The following is a 22,481-nucleotide window of genomic DNA, read 5'->3' on the forward strand; positions in this document are numbered from 1 at the left end:
AAAGATGTCCCACGCAGTCTTCTCCTTCCCCCCAGTCAGGGAGCATAACTGGTCTACCTTCCTGTTGCAAGAGGAGAAGCAAAGAGGTCCACGTCCGGAGTTCCCCAAAGGCAGAAGATTCAGTCCGCTACCTCCTGCTTCAGGGACCACTCTTGCAATCAGAAGGAATGGCTTAGGTCCAGCACATTCTCCCGTCCTGGCAGATATCAGGCTCAGCGAAGGATGTTCCAGGATACAGCACACGACCAAATCTGGACTGCAAACTGACAAAGAAGGAACGATCCTGTCCTTCCCTGCTTGTTGAGGTACCACATGGTTACCTGATTGTCGGTCTGGACTAGCACGACCTTGCCATCCAGTTGATCCTGAAATGTCCACAGGGCATAGCAGATAGCCCATAGCTCCAGGAAATTGATCTAACACCTCAGCTCCTGAGCAGACCAGTAACCCTGAGTGTTCAAGTCCCCCACATGTGCCCCCCAACCCAAGTGGGAGGCATCCGTGGTGAGCACAACTTGATTGGGGGAAGCCTGGAAAGAAAGCCCCATCTCCAGACTGGGAAGGGACACCCACCATGACAGAGTGTTTCGGAGCAATGTGGTGTTCTGATGTGTGCTCAAAGGTCTTGTGTGGCCTGGCGCCCTTTGCATTTGAATGTAAGCAAAGGGTGTTACATGGACAGTGGCTGCCATTTTTCTCAGCAAGCGTAAATGGTGTGCGCCAAGACCTGGTGACTCCGCAAGATTGTTCCGCCAGAGAAGCCAAGCTGATCGCTCGATCCCTGGGCAAAAACACCCGTGCTTGAGCTGTCAAACCTGGCACCTATAAAGCTCAGGTGCAGGAATGGTACTAGTTGGGACTTGGGGTAATTGATTAAAAATCCCAAGGTCTGCAAGATCCACATGGTAGTTTGCAAGCACTGCAGCGCTCCCTGCCTGGAGGGGATCTTGATGAGCCAATTGTCCAGATAGGGAAACACCTGCACTTGCTGCCTTCAGAGATTTGCAGCCACTACTGGAAGGCATTTTGTGAAAATGCGGGGCCTGGACGCTAGTCCAAAGGGCAGCACCCTGTACTGAAAATGATGCTCACCCACTACAAACCGGAGGTACTGCCGGTGGGCGTGGGCAATCCCCATGTGAGCATAGGCATCCTGTAGATCTAGGGAGCAAAGCCAGTTCCTCGGCATCTTGAGGTTCCTGGAATATTGGCCCATATATAGTTGGTAACAAGCAATGCGTGCTGCCAACATAGATCCCTGGAAGACCTTACGGCCCAGGGCATCAAGAGCCTTGTGCTCACAGCCTGGGGGAGTGGAGGCATGGGTGTGAGACCTTTTCGCTTTTTTAAGAGCGGATTCCACCAGCTCAGACTGGTGTGGAAGGTGGCGCCTCTCGAAACCTGTAGATGGTTGAACTAGGAATACTACATCTGTCTTCCTGTTTACCGGAGGGACCAATATGGATGTTCCCAGAGCCTGCCGACCAAGTCCTTGAAGATATTGTTGACTGGAACAGCAACTTTTTCCTTTGGAGGGTCCACAAACTGAAGGATCTCCAGTGTCCTCGACATCTTTAACTTTTCTCCCATGAGGAATGTGTTCAAAGCCCTCAAGTCCAAAATCGGGCGAAGGCCTCCTGTTCTCCTTGAGATGAGGAAATACCTCGAGTAGAAGCCGCTTCCTCGATGACCGGAGGAACGGGTTCGACCACACTGGCCATTGTGAGGCCGGAGAACTCTTTGAGAAGCATTTCCCAATCTCTGGAAGAACTCCAAGAAAGGCATGGTGGAGAGTTCGGTGGGATCTCTTTGAAGCGCAACTTGTACACCCAGCAGATGATGGAGAAGTCCCACCAGTCCGAGGTGATGTCTCTTCAACATTCCACGAAGGACGTTAGTTGACCTCCGACCAAAGGGCCCCCAGCTGGCTGTACTGTCGACTGGCTCAAACCCCCTTGCAGGAAGTCAAAAACCCATGGCAGGGGTCTATTGCAGCAGTGGTTCAATTCTGGGAACACACTGTCGCCTAGGACAGGACCTCAGTTCGGCCCTTTGAGACCGCGCCCTCCCTGACAGAGGATAGTACTTCCTCGGTCGGTAAAATGGTCATCGAGGTCCCTGCCTCAAGGACTTTTTGCCCGAGGTCTGGGGGTCCAAGGTGCTAGCCGAGAGATGCTGCAAGGTCTCATGATGGTCTTTGAGTTGCACTACTGCATCCTTGATTTTATCGCTGAAGAAATTCTCTCTGGTATGAACCCCAATGCCCGCTACAGCCACTCTTGCTGCTGTCTCAAAGACATCATATGCAGACCGAACTTTATGCTTATCACATTCCAATCCCTGCTGCACAACTTTCAGGAAATCCTCCTGGAGTTATTGAGGGAGGTGGTCCACCAACTCCTGCACCTGCTTCCAAAGGTCCCTGGAATTTTGGCCCATATATAGTTGGTAACAAGCAATGCAGGCTGCCAACATACATCCTTGGAAGACTTTATGGCCCAGGGCATCCAGGGCCTTGTGCTCATGGCCTGGGGGAGCGGAGGCATGGATGCGAGACCTTTTCGCTTTTTTTAAGAGCAGATTCCATCATCTCAAACTGGTGTGGAAGGTGGAGCCTCTCAAAACTTGTAGATGGTTGAACTAGGAATACTGCATCTGTCTTCCTGTTTACTGGAGGGACTGAGATGGATGTTCCCAGAGCCTGCCAACCAAGTCCTTGAAGATATTGTTGACTGGAACAGCAACTTCTTCCTTAGGAGCGTCCACAAACTGAAGGATCTCCAGCATCTTGTGCCTGTCTTCCTCAGTGAGTGGCTGGAAGGGGACCGACTCCACCATTGCCCTCACAAAACCTGCAAATGTCAGGTCCTCTGGCGAGGGTTCCAAAAATAGTTCCTCGAAGTCCTCAGAGGAAGGCTCATCTTCCCACGGGTCATAAGGGGTGTCAGCCTTGTTTCCCAGCGACACTGGCTAGGGAGCCTGGGGCACGGTCCTGGGCCAGGGTGCCAGGGACATCAATAGCCCTGCAGGCACAGATGGCACCACAGGCTTTGGGGGCACTGTAGGCACCAGGGGGCTCCGATGGCGTCTAGGGCCCCGGTAATCTGAGGCTCGGTGGCTGCAGGACTATTCAGGGGGGGGGGGTGGAGGCGCACCACTGGGGCCGACAGCCCTTCCTTATCGGAGGAATCTGCAATGGGGATGGTCTCTGACTGCAGCCTCACGAGTGCACCTCACTGCAGCGAGGGTTCCCAGGGCATTGGCATGGATTGTGTTGGCAGAGCACCGAGCAGCAGATCCAAGTACTCCAGTGACGGTGCTAGCATGGACGGTGCCGGCTCCGACGGGGCCGGTGGCTCGATACCCTGGAAGGCTCATCCCACCACTAAGCACACCCTGATTTCCAACTCCTCCATGAATGATGTCGATGACAGTACAGCTTGAGGAGGAGGCGGAACCTGGGTCCCCTCTAAGCCCCAAGAGGAACCAGTACCAGGCAGATACTGGTAGTGTTTGCCTCAGGCCCTCGGCGTCGATGGGCATCAATGCCTCATCGGTACGGGCCTGCTTCAGGGGCGTTACAGACAAAGCCAGCGCCTTCCTGAGCTTGGAGCCATGAGAGGAAGGTGACTGATGCCGGTGCTTCCTAGGTTTCCCCCGGTGCTCGGCCTGGTCTTTCCCCAGTGCCGAGGACGATGGCGACGATCCAGACCTTGAGAGGGAAGAAATCAATACGGCATGATCCCCAGCACCTAGCTCTAGCTGGTGAATTGGTGAAGAAGAGGACAAGATGGATCCGATACCTCTGGGGTCTTCCTTGCCCTGAGGTGTGGATGCCCCCGACACTGAGGCCAAAGGCTCAGATTTCCTGGTACCAAATAACTTATCCATTTTCTCCAGGCGTGCTTGACGACCCTTGGGGGTCATCTGAGCACAATAAGAACAGCAGCGACATCGTGCAATGGGGGCAGGCACAAGACGCAGACCTCATGGGGTCTGTGTTGGACATGGTCTGAGGGCACTGGGAGCAGCAGCGGAACATGGAGGACGCCAGAGAAAAATAACCGTCAAATGGTCGATGGCTGGCGGCCACTGGGGCACGGCACCATCAGTAATCAACAGCAAACAACAAGATTTACTTACCACGATGCCTCTAATTAGGGCCGGGAGAGATCAAGGGACCCGGCGTGGGAGACACGAGAAGAAAACTCAAATTTAAGATTTCCCGAACGATAAAAGAGCGCAAGCTCCACAACCGCAAGGCACTGGCCCCGTGGAAAAGATGAGACTGAAGAGGTGCCTGCATGGACACATGGATAGTGGGAAGCTGGGCATGTTCAGTATGCCTAGTCAACTTTGACAAAAGTTTTCCATGACAGGCTCCATCTGATGATGTCACCCACATGTGAGGACTACCATCCTGCTTGTCCTGGGAGAACATTTTGAAACATGAACACTGCTACTGAAATGGCCATTCATAAAAACAGAAATAAAAATGTAAAAGGTACCTTGGCTGCCTTTAATAACATTTCTCTCTCTTCCTCATCTTTCCTCTGTTTCTCTAACCTTTCCAGTTGTTCAAAGAACTTGAACTGTGATCGCACATCTGTAGCTTGCTCATACCATTCATCATCCTATAACGTAAAAAGTACATACAAAATGTAATGGCATAACCTCCACATTCCTCACTTTACCCATCACCTACAGATTTATCATCAGATGACAGAAAAAAATATCAAAGCAACCACATTTGTACAGAACACAAGACAAAGTGAAAAAGAAGAAACACTGTACTTTTCTATTTCAATATTACATAACAATAATTGTGTGCATTCTCTCTCTTACATCAGAAGAGCACAACACAATATTTTAAGAGCAGAGCTGCATGAACTTCCCCCTCTAAAAGTGGAATTTCAGTGGGATAAAGATGATCGGTTAACAATTATCTACTATCTCATAACATATTTTAATGCTCTCGGTTCCCTTTATCCTGGGTTCTGAAGATATAGCACCCCTGGTCTCATGGTTTATAAAATTGGTGTTATAGAATGTGAGCTCCTACTGGCCACAAATCAAAGTAGAAAAGAGATGTCTAAGCATAGAGCAAACAAACTGGAGTAGAAACAGAAAAAAAAAAAAAAAAAAAGAAACATGCCATTCTTCCCCCAAATCTTAGAGGGACTAATCTCTAATATAAAAAATGAAAATAATTCAGAATAAAATGATTCCGAAATGTCCTTTCCAAGAATAAGAAGAGACATTTTAACAACTTTTTAGATATGTCGTCAGGAGACACGGCAATGTTAAGTAGTAGAACAAAGGCATATAATATTTTACAGGCTGACTGACAAATAGATGCACATAAGAGACAGACCCTGCATCAAGGAGCTTTTAATCCACTCATGACATACATGATAAACAAAAATGCTTCCTTTTATTGGGGGGAGAGGAGTACTGGCATGTATGGAAATATATATTTATGATGCTCCTAGGGTCTCCACTCATTTACTTTGCAAGTCACCTTTCCATGCTTTGTATTCTCACAATGCAGAGGGCTGCCAGTCTCTGCTTTATTTTTAACATATGGGAATATAATCCCTGGTATTATCGTTTGCTTTCTTTTACTGTCCACTGTAAATTGCTGTAACAGGACACAGTTACAGGCACACAGCTCAGCCTAGGGTTTGGATCTTTCCTGCTTCTCAGTGGAGAAGGAAGCATCAGGTTGCTAGGAAGCAGGCGGTGCGGACACACCTAATTTGGAAAGCCTGAAATGCCAGCAAGGAGCGGAGAAGTGAGGCTTGCTGTCCAGAGCAGGAGACTCTGCTAACTTCCAGACTTCCAATGTAAGTGACTGGTTTATAAATGTCTTTGCTATTAAGAAACTGCTTTGTATTAACCTTTTTTCTGCTGCTAAGGAGCATGTCTTTTGCTATGCCTTTTTGCTGAAGAGAAGCTTGCATTGTATTTAGGAGTTTTTCTGTTTACCAAGAAGTGCTGGAGAACCAGAGACTGTACTGGTGGCTTGGCTTTAAATAAAACCCCTAATGAACTGTGTTCATGTGGCAGAGTTTCACAGTCCTACACCCAATGCCAGTCTCACTCTCCTATAGTTTCTATAAATATCTCTTCAGCACTGGCTCTTATATGCCTGACATAGCTGTTGCTCAGACAGAATGTCTGTAGTGTGTGCCGCCCACCCCAGACTTACTTTGTGGGATTCCACTCGGTGCTGTGTTATTAACGTTACTTTTTCTATCACTGCTCTTAGCCGATTTTGAGTTGCATGAGAAATAAAGGTGATCACATCAGCCGGTACATCCGTAATGCCAAATTTTCTTGCTACAGTAGAAAATTAAAAAAAAAAAAGAGAGAAATAAACAAAATTAACTTTTAGAGAAAAATTAACTATTACCAATATGCAAATAAACTAACAAAACTTGAAACTGTAAAGGTTAGGAAATGAAATTACTTGAATTAAAAATCAAGGTGAAATAGAGATAACACAAATTTAAAAATTTGAAATACAATATTCCCAAAAAAGCTCAATGAATACATGACCCAATATTAGCATGGAACATAAATCATCCTCGTGCATTATTTATTTATTTATTTTAAAACTGTTATATTCTGCTTATAATGAGAACCATTGCTGAGCGGATTGTAGCAATTAACATGTAAATATTTGGGCCCTGCATACAGCAATTCTTCAATTTACATAAGAGTAACTTTTTTCTGTATACTGAAACCTATATTCACACTGACTTCCATTAAAACACTGGACGCCCATCCTAGGTACTTTCAAGGAAGATACATCTACTGCAGTGGTACTCAAAGCACTCCTCGAGCTCCCACTAGTCAGCCTGGTTTCCATGATATCCCTAATGAATATGCATTAGATATATTTGCATAGACTGCTTTCAACCATGTAAATATATCACAAGAATATTCATTAGGGATCTCCTGAAAACTACCTGGATATGGGCTAATGACCAGTTTGGGCATCAATGCTGATATAAATGAATCTAAAACGCTGTTTTAACTCTTTTTCCTACTCCTTGTATTCTTTAGATAACAGGGAAAGCAGCCTTTACTTTGCTTTCTTTCTGATCATTTTTTTACTTTTCAGTTTATTGTTTTTTTATTTAATTTCCCCCTTCTCAGCCCTTGTTCTCTCTTTGTTCTCCTCGTCACTTTCCTTCCCGTTATTTCATTTTGGTCTTCTCATTATCACATGTAACTTTTGATTTGCACCACCTTTTTTTTTTTTAAAGTTTTGATATTTAAGAATTTGTAAAACAAATAAATGGTTAAATCTGAATAGGAAACAAACAGAACAGACAGGACAAATTTTCATTATGGTGAGAGTCTCTTCTGTCCGCTGTATATAGGTAAATTTTAAAAGCCCTGCGTGCGCCAAAGTCGGGAAATATGCATGCAGGTTGGGCTGGAGCATGCTGAGCGGATTTTATAAGCCTCCCACTCCACGCACAAGTCAAAAGATATTTAAAAGGGGTGGGGCATGGGCATGATCTGGGCATGCTGGGGGAAGACCAAGAGATGTTGCACGTAAATACGTGCACAAGTGCGCGCCGGGCTCTCTCACCACGTAACTTTACTACTGTTACGGATGGCGTGTAAGTAATAAAATTAAAAACATCTAGGTTAGTCAGCGGGACTTTAAGGGTCAGGCCTAACAGGGGGAAAGGGAGACTATTACACTAAGGGGGTTGGGAAGTCCTATCCCTTAACTAGTTAAATTGGCAATGGCGTGGACGCGCGCCCCTTTTAAAATCCCCCCACTTACACAGTGGAACTGGGATTTGCATGCACATGCGCGCTCCCACTTAAAATTGCATGCACATGTGCGCACGCTCAGCCTGTTTTATACCATGCACGCCTAGGTGCACGTTATAAAATGGCCGTGGCTCTGGACGCGAGCCAGCAAACGTGTGTACACGTGTGTCCGCATGCCTGTTTCAAAGTTATTGTCATAGAATTCAGGTTCCAAAACTTAAATTCCATGATAGCGAAATCTCTTTAAGTGGGTTGCCATATCACAAGGGATTTCAGTATTTGATTATTATAAAAACTAAACATGGGTGCTGAGTAGTGTGCTCCATTTCTCACAGTATTATGCATCCTTTTGTCTCACAAGACATTGGCTCGTGAGAACATAACAAACTGATGGTTTGGATCATATTTGGTGTTTTCAATTTTATTACAGAAAACAGTTTTAACATTCTGTGTTTTTGTTTAACCATATTTTATTATGTGGTGATAAATCTGTCTGAACAGAATGATCCGGGTCACATTCAGAATTGCTCATAATATTCTGTTCTATATTCTGCCAAACAAGATGTCCATTGCAATTGAGTGCATTCCATTTCAAGGTATCTCTTATGGGAAGCAGTATCTAAACAATAGTGATTCTCAACCCAGTCCTTGCGACATACCTAGACAATCTGGTTCTCAGGATATCCATAATGAATATGCATTAGATAGATATCACACCTGTCTTAAAAGATCTTCATTGGCTCCCTATAGCTTCCCGCATACAATATAAGGCTCTCTCTCTCGTTCATAAGGCCTTATACAATCCTGAAATGAACTGGTTTAACGACACCTTCCGATTTCACCAATCCAATAAACCCACTAGACACATTCATCTCGCCACCATGCCCACCCCCTCTCCCAAACTCTACAAACTAACTTCCACGAGAGCCCGTGCGCTATCGATTGCCGCGCCAACCCTCTGGAACACAATGCCAGTCGAACTACGGCAAGAAGAATGCCTAAAAACTTTCAAGCGGAAGCTTAAGACCTGGCTCTTCACTAAAGCATACACCTAAATTCTCCTCTCTCCCATCTATGTTCCCCTCAAGACCTGTCTTACCCTAAAGCTTACACCTAACCTCCCCTTTCTCGTTAATGCGTTTCCCTACCCCCCTTCCCATCCCTTCTCCCCCCTCCCTTCTCCTCCCTTTCACTCTACTTCTGCCCAAATGTTATATCTTATGTTATTCCCTATTATTGTACATATTGTATATATTTGCAAACTTTGCTTACAATAATTTAATACTATATCCCTTTATATCTCCCCCCCCCCCCCTTTTTCATTCACTCTCTTGGTAATATGTTATCTTTACACTATGCTAAACTTTATATTTCCCCACTCGTTTCAATTACTTTCTTGTTAATATGTTATATCTATACTATGTTAAATTTGTTCGATGTAAAATGCCACCCCAGTCATCTGTTTTATGTTATGCTGTGAACCGATATGATATCCTTGATGAATCTCGGTATATAAAACCGTTAAATAAATAAATAAATAAATAAATAAATAAACAAACAAACAAACAAACAAACATGCACTGCCTCCATTGTATGCAAATCTGTATCAGGCATATTCACTGTGGATAGCCTGAAAACCAGTCTGGCTAGGTGTGTCTCAAGACTGGATTGACACATAGCAAAGGTAAAGCAAAGTTGCTTATCTGTAACAGGTGTTCTCTGAGGACAGCAGGATGTTAGTTTTCACACATGGGTGACATCATCAGATGGAGCCTCGATGCAGAAAACTTATGCCCTATATCACGTGTCCCCACGGGGGTCCCTCTCCAGTCTCTCTTTTTCCGCGGAGCTGTAAGCCTCGCAGTGTGAGTGAGCTCACTTTGGCTATCTTTAGCCTTGTGGAAAACTCTGTTTTTTCTCACGTTTTTCATGGTTCTTCCTTGTTCCATCACCGGATCCCTCTCGGTGCCCTCCCATAGCGTCCACTAGTCAGAGTTTTCGGCGATTCAGGTAAGTTTCCTTTTGCAGCCGATTCCCGTGGAGGTGGTGCATCAGTGCCTGCTGGCCATCGATGCCCCGCCACCATCCCCTTCCGTTCCTGCCCCATTTGTTTCATCCATCAAGGCTAATCCAGTTTTTGGCGATACCCTGGTGCCCGAGGATCATGTCCATCTGATGATGCCACTCTGTAGGAAGACTACCATCCTGCTTGTCCTCAGAGAATGTAAATGTCACACATACAGTATATGGTGTATTTCCTTTTTTTTTTTTTCCAATTAGGATCAGATGGGAAGATGTTTCCCCAGCAATTGTAAAACTGTCATTTCCCTGAAAAAAAGCAACACCGATGTCAGGAAACCAGTGACTGTGGCGGTCGTCAAGGGCGTGTCTTCATTGACAAAGCCCTCCAGTGCTTTACAGTGTTCAAACAAATCTACATTAAGGGCCGTATATAAAAGCTCTTCCATTTTTATGACCAGGACATTATTTCCTGAGGCCCTACTGAGTAACTCGGTGAAGGCCTCATAGGCCACAAAGTATTTTCTTTAGGAGGAAAGGGGGGTGCTTCTTCCAGTTCAATCAGAACCTGCCCTAATTAGGGTTGCAGCACAATGGGCCTTCATTTACTGCTAAGTACAGGCGAGTTCCCCATTTTTATCACCTCCTCGCAACAGTAATCCCAATAGAGGGCCACAAATGGAAGCTCCCCTGGGAAACCAGTGCACATGCATAGTGAAACCACTTGCTGATGTTGCATTGTGGACTTTTGGGATTCCCTCCATTAAGGAAGGAAGCCAATTTCCTAAGCAATCAAAGGTATGCTAAAACAGATCAACACACCTCCCTTGCCCTGTTGGAAAATTGCCTCTCTCTCTGTGTCCAGCTAAAAGTACACCCTACTTTTTCCATGGGCAAAGAGGTGTTCTCCTGGGTATGATCAAGTTGAGGGTGTAAAACAGTGTGTACGCATGGCATCTTCCAAAGTATGAGGTCTATTTTGCCCTCTCCAGCTTCCCACATTCATAAAAATATAAGAAGTTGCTATACTGGGTCAACCAGAGGGTCCATCAAGCCCAGCATCCTGTTTCCAACAGTGGCCAATCCACGATAGTAGTGGCCAGTCCACGATACAAATACCTGGCAAGTACCCAAACATTAAACAGATCCTATGCCTCTAATGCTACTTATTAGCAGTGGATACTTTCCAAGTCAACTTGACTAATAGGCGTTTATGGACTTCTCCTCCAGGAACATGACCAACCTTTTTTAAACCCAGATAAGCTACCTGCCTTTAAGAACATAAGAAACTGCCATCAAGTCCAGCATCCTGTTTCCAACAGAGGCCAAACCAGGCTACAAGAACCTGGCAATTACCCAAACACTAAGAAAATACCATGCTACTGATGCAATTAATAGCAGTGGCTATTCCCTAAGTAAACTTGATTAATAGCCGTTAATGGACTCCTCCAAGAACTTATCCAAACCTTTTTTGAACCCAGCTACACTAACTGCACTAACCACATTCTCTGGCAACAAATTCCAGAGCTTTATTGTGCATTGAATGAAAAAGAATTTTCTCTGATTAGTCTTAAATGTGCTACTTGCTAACTTCATGGAATGCCCCCTAGTCCTTCTATTATTCGAAAGTGTAAATAAACTGAGTCACATCTACTCGTTCAAGACCTCTCATGATCTTAAATACCTCTATCATATCCCCCCTCAGCCGTCTCTTCTCCAAGCTGAACAGCCCTAACCTCTTCAGCCTTTCCTCATAGGAGTGCTGTTCCATCCCTTTTATCATTTTGGTTGTCCTTCTCTGTACCTTCTCCATCGCAACTATATCTTTTTTGAGATGCGGCGACCAGAATTGTACACAGTATTCAAGGTGTGGTCTCACCATGGAGGGATTATAGAGGCATTATGACATTTTCCGTTTTATTAACCATTCCCTTCCTAACAATTCCTAACATTCTGTTTGCTTTTTTGACTGCTGCAGCACACTGAGCCTACAATTTTAAAGTATTATCCACTATGATGCCTAGATCTTTTTCCTGGGTGGTAGCTCCTAATATGGAACCTAACATCGTGTAACTACAGCAAGGGTTATTTTTCCCTATGTGGTATATTTGGATTTCCAGAAGGCATTCGACAAAGTCCTGCAAGAGAGACTTCTAAGAAAACTAAAAAGTCATGGGATAGGAGGTGATGTCTTTTTGTGGATTGCAAGTTGGTTAAAAGACAGGAAACAGAGTAGGATTAAATGGTCAGTTTTCACAGTGGAAAAAGGTAAACAGTGGAGTGCCTCAGGGATTTGTACTCACACATGGTACTTTTTAATAGATTTATAAATGATCTGGAAAGGGGTACGACGAGTGAGGTGATCAAATTTGCAGATGACACAAAATTATGCAGAGTAGTTAAATCTCAAGCGTATTGTGATAAATTGCAGGAGGACCATGTGAGGCTGGAAGATTGGGCTTCCAAATGGCAGATGAAGTTTTACGAGGACAAGTGCAAAGTGATGCATATAGGGAAAAATAACCCTTGCTGTAATTACACAGTTTTAGGTTCTATCTTAAGAGTTACCACCCAAGAAAGAGACCTAGGCATCATAGTGGATAATACATTGAAATCGGCGGCCCAGTGTGCTAAGGCGATCAAAAAAGTAAACAGAATGTTAGGAATTATTAGGAAGGGAATGGAAAATAAAACGGAGGATGTGATAATGCCTCTGTATCGCTCCATGGTGAGACTGCACCTTGAAAACTGTATGAAAGTCTGGTCACCGCATCTCAAAAAGGATATAGCTGCATTGGAAAAAGTGCAGAGAAGGGCGACCAAAATGATAAGGGGCATGAACCTAGAAGATGTGGTAGGCCTGACTGACAAACTGAAGAGTAGTAAATCACCTGGACCGGATGGTATACACCTCAGGGTTCTGAAGGAACTAAAAAATGAAATTTCAGACCTATTAGTAAAAATTTGTAACCTATCATTAAAATCATCCATTGTATCTGAAGACTGGAGGGTGGCTAATGTAACCCCAATATTTAAAAAGGACTCCAGGGGCGATCCGGGAAACTACAGACCGTTAGTCTGACTTCAGTGCCAGAAAAAATAGTGGAAAATGTTCTAAATATCAAAATCACAGAACATATAGAAAGACATGGTTTAATGGAACAAAGTCAGCAAGGCTTTACCCAAGGCAAGTCTTGCCTCATAAATCTGCTTCACTTTTTTGAAGGAGCTAATAAACATGTAGATAAAGGTGAACCGGTAGATGTAGTATATTTGGATTTTCAGAAGGCATTTGACAAAGTTCGTCATGAGAGGCTTCTAGGAAAAGTAAAAAGTCATGGGATAGGTGGCGATGTCTTTTCGTGGATTACAAACTGGCTAAAAGACAGGAAACAGAAAGTAAGATTAAATGGACAATTTTCTCAGTGGAAGGGAGTGGGCAGTGGAGTGCCTCGAGGATCTGTATTGGGATCCATATTTTTCAATATATTTATAAATGATCTGGAAAGAAATACGACAAGTGAGGTAATCAAATTTGCAGATAATGCAAAATTGTTCAGATTAGTTAAATCACAAGCAGACTGTGATAAATTGCAGGAAGACCTTCTGAGACTGGAAAACTGGGCATCCAAATGGCAGATGAAATTTAATTTATTTATTTAAGGTTTTTTTTTATACCGATAACCATTTGTACATCGTATCAGTTTACATGGAACTGTAAGATAAAAACATTTACATGGAACGGTGGGAAACATAAGCAAAAAGATACAAATGGTTAACATAGGTGTATAAAATTGGGAGGTATTAATAACAAATAATGCTATGTATAACTAGAACTAGTATATTATTCCACAGGAGAAAACAAGTCATAATTACAGGGGGGAAAGAGGGGGGAGTGACTCTAAGGAAGCTAGTGGAGGGAAGGAGAGTGAAAGGGGGGAAAGAGGGGGGAGTGACTCTAAGGAAGCTAGTGGAGGGAAGGAGAGTGAAAGGGGGAGAGGAGGAGGAGGGATGGAGGGAGGAGAGGAGGGTAGTTAGGAGCATTAGGTGAAAGTCTGTTTGAATACCCATGTTTTCAATTTTTTTTTTTAATTTCTGAGTACAAGGTTCCATGTGGAAGTCAGGTGGCATTGAGTTCCAGTTCATGGGGCCTGCTATCGATAGGGCTCGATCTCTTGTGGAGGAAAGGTATGTGAGTTTAGGGGATGGTATGTGGAGTGTTCCTTTATAGCAGGGGTCAGGAACCTTTTTGGCTGAGAGAGCCATAAACGCAACATATTTTAAAATGTAATTCCATGAGAGCCATACAATATGTTTAAAACTAAATACAAGTAAATGTGTGCATTTTATGTAAGATCACACTTTTAAAGTACAATAAGTCTCTGAAAATATTACACCAGGCCTTAAGACACCAATACATCTCATATTAGGAAAACGGACCAAGTCAGGCTGCTATAGAGTCCTACACAGAAACTACACGCCAGCAGAAAACCTCACCTGAATCACGTGCTGTCCCTCACCTAACATAGAATAAAGAGACCAAAACGCATAACAAGAAGCATGCAGAAAAAACTGAATTGGAAACTGCAACAAGCCAGAGTCTCTGTATGCAGTGTAACAAAGGAAAAAAGAAACATCACCCATCCTTATAAAACAAATCAAGAAATATAAAATCATCAGCAGTAAAACTGTACTAACAAAAAGAACATATTTCGAAACAGCTGAGGAGTGGAATATCCAATAATTAAAAACTCATATAAAACATTTCCAGATACCAACAAAATATTTCAAAATAGCAGACACAAAGACCCAGTAATGAAAAATAATAAGGATACAAACATTTTTTTGCTCTGCATACCTGGGAACGTTTGATATCCAGGTGTCCTGAGATTGTTCTGAATTAGCAGGAGGAGGGGTGGTTTGCTTGGAACTTTCTCCTCTCTCAGTCACATACCAGCGCTCTCTCTCACACTGGCTCTCAATGACACACCTATACACACATGCTCTCAGTACTCACATATACACATGTTTTTTCTCTCACTTATATAGGCTCTTAATTACACATTTACACACATGCTGTCTATTTTTTCACGCTTACACACCCACACAGGCTTTCAATCACATAAATACATGCTGTCTTTTTCTCTCACATGCTGTCTTTTTCTCTCATGCTGTCTTTTTCTCTTACAAACATGTCCTCTCTTTCTCTCATTTACACACAGGCTCTCAATCACATACTCACATGCTTGCTCGCTCATTCACTCTCTCTCACCCCCACCCCGGGAACTCGCGGCAGCAGCAGCCTCCTCCCAACGCTAACCTCTTCATTTTCAGCCCTCGCGGAGGCGGAGTCCCATCGGCCGCGGTTGAAGCTCTTCATTTTCCTCCGAGCCGCGCTGCAGTCTTCTTTACTTCGGGCCGATGCCGAGCGCACTAGCGTGGCCTCTTCTTGCCGCGCACGCACCCGATACGCTCCACTTCCTCTTCCGGGCCGCGGGGGGGGGGGGGGGGGAGAAGAGAGCACGCCGGTGCCGCTGACTCCAGCTGTCCTGCCGCGTTCCGCCCGGGCTGACAGCATTTTAAGCCCGGGCGGAGGAGGACCGGGGAGCAGCTGGGTCAGCGGGAAAGTGTGGCAACACTTGTCTGAGAGCCAGATGCAGCCTTCAAAAGAGCCATATCTGGCTCGCGAGCCATGGGTTCCCGACCCCTGCTTTATAGGCAGATCTGGTGGGTCTATTGGATAGGTGGAAGTGAAGTGAGTTGTTGAGCCAATGGAAGTCTTAGTTGTGTAAGGTCTTGTGTATGAGGGAGAGGGTCTGTAAAGAATTCTGCAGGATATAGGGATCCAATGGAGGTCTCTTAGGAGAGGCGTAATGTGGTCATTCCTACGTGTATTTGTGAGCATTCTGGCTGTAGCATTCTGTAGCATTTGGAGGGGTTTGATGGTAGAGACGGGGAGGCCTAGGAGGAGGGAGTTGCAATAGTCAATTTTTTAAAAAATTAAGGCCTGAAGGACTGTGCGAAAATCATTGGTGTAGGAGGGGTCTTAGTTTCTTCAGGACATGAAGTTTGAAGTAACATTCTTTCATGGTGGATTTAATTAAGTTTTTAAAGTTTAGTTGGTTGTCGAAGGTAACGCCAAGGTTACGTAGATGTTATGTGAAGCGTGTGGGAGGGGGCAAGGTGTTGGGGTGGGAGTGGGTAATGGTGAGGGGATTGTGGGAAATGATGAGGAGTTCTGTTTTGGCAGTATTGAGTGAGAGGTTACGTTTTGTGAATAGTTGAATGATTGCATTAATGCAATTGTCCCAGATTTTTAGTGAGGTGTGTAGAGAATCACTGATTGGGATGAATATTTGGACGTAGTCCACATAGATGAAATGGGGGTGGCCTAGGTCAGATAGGAGTTGGCAGAGGGGTAACATGTAGATGTTGAAGAGGGTAGAGGAAAGGGCGGAGCCTTGAGGTACACCTTGGGTTAGGTCGATGGGGTCAGATTCAAAGTTACCCAATTTGACCTTGTAATGTCTATTTTTGAGGTATGATTCAAACCATTGGGAGGCGGTTCCTGTTATGCCAATGTTTGTGAATTTGTTTAATAGAATTTTATGGCTGATCATGTCGAATGCTGATGATATGTTGAGCATTGCTAAATGTAGGAGTGCCCATTGTCCATACCTTGAGTAAGGTGTCGGTGAGTGATAATAGGAGTGTTTCTGGATTGTGCAAGATGATGCATATAGGGAAAAATAACCCATGCTATGGTTACACAATGTTAGGTTCCAAATTAGGAGCTACCACCCAAGAAAGAGATCTAGGCGTCATAATGGATAACACATTGAAATCATCGGTTCAGTGTGCTGCGGCAGTCAAAAAAGCAAACAGAATGTTGGGAATTATTTGAAAGGGAATGGTGAATAAAACAGAAAATGCCTCTGTATTGCTCCATGGTGAGACCGCACATTGAATACTGTGTACAATTCTGGTCGCCGCATCTCAAAAAAGATATAGTTGCGATGGAGAAGGTAGAGAGAAGGGCGACCAAACTGATAAAAGGAATGGAACAGCTCCCCTATGAGGAAAGACTAAAGAGGTTAGGACTTTTCAGCTTGGAGAAGAAACGGCTGAGGGGGGGATATGATAGAGGTGTTTAAAATCATGAGAGGTCAAGAATGGGTTAATGTGAATCAGTTATTTACTCTTTCGGATAATAGAAAGACTAGGGGGCACTCCATGAAGTTAGCTTGTGGCACATTTAAAACTAAACGGAGAAAGTTCTTTTTCACTCAATGCACAATTAAACCCTGGAATTTGTTGCCAGAGGATGTGGTTAGTGCAGTTAGTGTAGCTATGTTTAAAAAAGGACTGGATAAGTTCTTGGAGGAGAAATCCATTACCTGCTATTAATTAAGTTGACTTAGAAAATAGCCACTGCTATTACTAGCAACAGTAGCGTGGAATAGACTTAGTTTTTGGGTACTTGCCAGGTTCTTATGGCCTGGATTGGCCACTGTTAGAAACAGGATGCTGGGCTTCATGGATCCTTGGTCTGACCCAGTATGGCATGTTCTTATGTTCTTATGAAGAAAGGCTAAAGAAGTTAGGTCTGTTCAGTTTGGAGAAGAGACGACTGAGGGCGGATATGATAGAAGTCTACAACATCATGAAAGGACTTGAACAAGTTAATATAAATCGGTTATTTACTCTCTCAGATAACAGAAGGACCAGGGGGCATTCCATGAAGTTAGCAAGTAGTTCATTTAAAACAAATCGAAGAAAATTTTTTTTTCACTCAGCATAGTTAAACTCTGGAACTCATTGCCAGGGAATGTGGTTTTAGCAGTTAGTGTTACTGGGTTTAAAAAACGTTTGGATAAATTCCTAAGAGGTTAAATCCATAAACTGCTATTACGGTAATTAATAAGCAATAGTAGCTTGTGATCTATCTAATGTTTGGGTACTTGCCAGGTACTTGTGACTGGGCTTGATGGATCCTTGAACTGACCCAGTATGGCATTTCTTATGTTCTTATGTAACTGAATGAATTCTTTGTCTTGGTCTTTATGGAGAAGGATGTTGGGAACCTACCAGCACCTGAAACATTTTTTAATGGTGGAGATTCTGAACAATTAAAACAAATAACTGACAATGGAGGATGTAATAGATCAGATTGACAAACTAAAGAGTAACAAATCACCAGGTCTGGATAGCATCCGCCCTAACAAATAAAACATGAAATCACTAACCTGCTACTAAGTAATCTGTAATCATTAAAAACAGCCATAATTTCTGAAGACTGGAAAGTGGCCAATGTGACACAAATTTTTAAAAAGGGCTCTGGGGTGATTCAGGAAACTATAGACCAGTGAACCTGACATCGATGCCTGGCAAATTGGTAAACACCATTCTTAAAAACAAAAATCACTGGCCAAATAGGCATGGCTTAATCGAGAAGAGTCAAAATGATTTTTGCAAGGGGAAATCTTATCTTACCAATATTTTAGAATTTTTTGAAGGTGGAAGCAAACATGTAGATAAAGGTGAGCTGGTTGATAATGTGTATTTTAATTTTCAGAAAGCCTATGATGAAGTCCTCCATGACAGATTTTTCAGGAAACTACAAAGACATGGGATAGGAAGTAGTGTTCTATTGTGGACTGGTAACAGACTAAAAGGGCAGAAACAGAGTTTAGGACTAAAGGGTCACTTTTCCAAATGGAGAATGGTCATTAGTGGAGTACCACAGATATCAGTACTGGGACCGGTGTTGTTTAAAATATTCAAAAATGATCTGAAAAAGAATGAGTGAGGTGACCAAACTTGCAGATGATGCAAATCCATTTCAAGCGGATTGTGATAATTTCTTGGAATAAAGTTACTTCTATTTTGCATCAAAATCTCAGGAATTTTCCAGACATACGTAAGCAGACCCACGCTAGAAAGAAATATTTTCTTCAAATACATGAAACTGTGTTGGGACTGTGTGGAGAATTTTTCTTAAGGTACTCTGCTAAATGTTTGACTGAAATTTCTAGCAGTCAATACATCTTCTTTGAGCCTAGACATGCTAAATGTTTGACTGAAATTTCTAGCAGTCAATACATCTTCTTTGAGCCTAGACATCTCAAGTCTCTTTTGGCTAGGACTGCAAATGCTCCTGCTTCTACTCCAAAACATGTTTAACACACAATTTAATTTGTGGTTTATTTATGTTTTCTCTCTATGAATAAGCACTTATTTCTTTATATTGATCTTTTGATATTTTTGGAAACTTCTTTTTCTTGTATGAGACTTGTGGATTAGATAGAAGATATCACTATGTTTTATTTCCTTTGTTCTAGATTTTTTAATATTAATCTGATTGTGATGTTCTGATAGGTGGTCTTTCTGCTTATTATAAATAGATACATTTGAAATTCATAAATAGAGTTAAAAAAAATTTGCAGATGACACAAAATTATTCAAAGTTGTTAAAACGGCAGTGGATTGGAAGTAACTGCAGAAGGACCTTGTGAGACTGGGCAACTGAATTGCAGATGAAATGTAATGTGCAAAAGTGCAAAGTGATGCACACAGGAAAAATTAATCCCAACTACAGGTACCCAATGCTTGGTTCTATATTGGGAGTCACTACTCAGAAAAGGAGTCCTTGTGGACAGTACATTGAAATCCTCAGCTCAGTGTATGGCGGCGGTCAAAAAAGCAAAACAGAATGGGAAAATAAAACAGAAAAAAAATCGTATTGCCTCTTTATCGAGCCAAGACGCAACCGCACCTTGAGTACTGTGTGCAGTTCTGGTCACCCCATATCAAGAAAGACCTAGTGAAACTAGAAAAGGTGCAGAGGAAGGTGACAAAAATGATAAAGGGGATAGAACATCTTTCCTATGCTGAGAGGTTAGGGCTCTTCAGCTTGTAAGAGATGGGGCATGATAGAAGTTTATAATATCATAAGTGGGTTGGAACGGGTAAATAAAGGACGATTATTTACCCTTTCAAATAATGCTAAAGCAAGAGGACACTCCATGAAACTAACCACCAGAAGATTCAAAACAGATCATACAAAATGCTTTTTCATTCAGTGCACTATCAAGCTGTGGAATCTGTTGCCAGAGGATGTGATCAAGTGACTAATATAGTGGAATTTAAAATAAGTTTGGACAGGTCCCTGGAAGAAAAGTCCACAACACATTACTAGCCAAGTAGACTAAAGAAAGCTATTGCTATCTCTGGGCATGAGTAACAGGAATTAGATCTACTTTATGGGATCTGCCAGGTACTTGCGACCGAGACTGGCCACTATTGGAGACAGGATCCTGGGCTCAATGGTCTGTCCCAGCATTGCAATTCTTATGTTCTTATGAGAAAAATAAAACAATATGATCTGATCAAAGCATGCAGACACAACCAGAATATTGCATCTTGTTAACCTGTAAAGCAGCTGAAGAACCAAAAATTAAATCAAACGTGTGTCTTCTGTGTGTAGTCCCATCCACAATTTGATATAAGTCCCCCCTTTGCTAAAGCTGATAAAAAAAATACTGCACTTCCCCTTGAATGGCCCTATCCGCATGTAAATTAAAATCCCCAACTACAACAAATGATGTGAATTGTACATACAGATCTAAAATCAATTCCACTATAGCTGGTAATCATGGCTTGCTGCTGGGGGACAATATATAACAAGCATCTCAGTCATGGACAATTTCCCTATCTTTACTAACAAACATTCACATCCAGATGAAAATTGAGTTAGAATCTTTGTTTCCGGCAAATTTGCCTTTTAGACTATGACCACACCTCTCCCCTCTTATTATTACAATCCTGATATTAAAAAAGCATACCCAAGTGGATATAATTGAAATTATAGTTTGTACAAAATCTCCCGTACCCATTATCCCGCTTTCTGTAAAAGCACCACATAGGATTTTCTCTAAATAATCATATCATTCAAAACGGTAAGCTTACAGAACACAGATCTAGCATTAAGCAAGATAAAGAACACTTTTTTCCATTGATACTTGGGGCTAAATCCTTCAAAACAATAGAAGCTGTAAAAATCATATATTTTAATTTAGTTGTCAATTGGGGATGAACTCCTTTTCCTACTAAATTGGCCATAATGGCCTAGGCCCATTACAGTATCGATAGAATGACTCACCGTTATAAATCTCCGCTCGACATAACTAAAATCACCATTCTACGTTTTGCCGGGCTTTGCCTGGCTTCGCATGAATTTCGCATGGACTTTGAAGAATTACCTTGATGGTTTTGAGCAACGTTACATCTTAAATCTGTTTTCGTCCTCCCTCTTAAACTTGGAAATTCCTGGTGACAATTTCAAATACAATTTATTATTATACCTCTTAAAATTACTAGTTCTTACTACCTCGAGATCTCCATTTAATGAAACCCCTTGAATTTGTGCAACGTTGCCTGCCAAATCGTTCATCACCCGGTGCTGTATTTCCTCTTCTATATTGCTTAAGTGATGCCACACACTAAAAGGAAGGCAAGATTGAGGCCTTCCTCAGGTGAAGCAAATGTTGTACCAGGACAAAGGATGGTATCTGAATGGCTAGATGTGCCCCAGGATTCCCCTGCAGAGCAGACCGCATTAGGAATGGGTTCGGAGCAGAGCCCATTCCTCTTGGTCGAAGAGACCTCATTAAGTCCAGGGGCGCCGGCAACCCCATCACCTCCTGGAAAAGAAGGGGGTTTCCCCTCAGAATTGCCAGGAAAAAAGCAAGAAGCTTTAAGTTTGCTGGAGACTTCGGGAGAAGACGATAGAGGAAACTTAAGATCAAAAGCGATTGATTTAGAGTCTCAAGATTTAAATGTGATAACTGATTCAGAAGAGTTGGGAAGTTTGATTTCAAACCCCAAACAAGAAAGTACCCCCAAATCTGGAAATGTTTCTAATGATAAAGACACTGTAGATGCATTGAAACCTACAACTACAGTGATGATAAAGCCAGAAAATATAACATTGGAAACCTTGTGGAATTATATTGCTAAACGATGTTGCGATTATAAATTTAACAGATGCTGTAAAGGAAATTAACAACTCTTTAAAGAAAAATATGGAAAAGACTGAATTCCAACAAAAAGAAATCGAAGGATTAGATAAACGTATTTTACATGTAGAAAAAATACAGAATCATCAAATAAAAATAGAGGATGAGTTTCAAAAAAATTTGAAAATCTAGAAAACTCAATTAGAACTTTAAATTTAAGAGTTGTTACCTTCCCTATCATAAAACAATTGAGCCCAATGGAATTATTTAAGAGTTATATTATACAAGTTCTTAATACACCAGAACAGTGCCTACCTGTAATTATAAGAGCTTTTTATGTGGGAACACGGAAAGGGGGACAAGAGCAATTTCAGCTGGCTCAGGAAGTTAAAGGGGTAGAAGGTGTGGAACAAAAGATCCCTGGTGATGATTCCATAAATATTTCTGATCTTACACAAAAATCACATGAAGATATGGTAGTAAAGAATAGAGGTGTACTTCTGATTCAATTTGCTTTTATTATAGACAAAGATAATGTAATGAAGGGTTTTTTTTCGAAATAGACAAATTATTTTATGGGCAGATAATATGGATCTATCCTTGACACTCATAATGTTCTCCAGCCAACACAACATGGTTTCAGAAAGT

The 22,481-nt window shown here is 42.6% G+C and overlaps 1 protein-coding gene across 3 annotated transcripts in view; it reads right to left on the reverse strand.

The window, feature by feature from the left end:
• Positions 1-22,481, reverse strand: part of LOC115095109 (transcription initiation factor TFIID subunit 4-like) — a 654,045-nt gene that overhangs the window by 312,322 nt on the left and 319,242 nt on the right. For all 3 annotated transcript variants that reach the window (XM_029608361.1, XM_029608360.1, XM_029608362.1), the window contains exons 11-12: positions 6,212-6,342; positions 4,509-4,634 (exon numbers count right to left, since the gene is read on the reverse strand). In XM_029608361.1, the coding sequence (XP_029464221.1) occupies positions 4,509-4,634; positions 6,212-6,342 (257 nt within the window). The remainder of the gene's footprint in view (positions 1-4,508; positions 4,635-6,211; positions 6,343-22,481) is intronic.

Source organism: Rhinatrema bivittatum, chromosome 7, assembly GCF_901001135.1.
Source record: "Rhinatrema bivittatum chromosome 7, aRhiBiv1.1, whole genome shotgun sequence".
NCBI lineage: Eukaryota > Metazoa > Chordata > Amphibia > Gymnophiona > Rhinatrematidae > Rhinatrema > Rhinatrema bivittatum.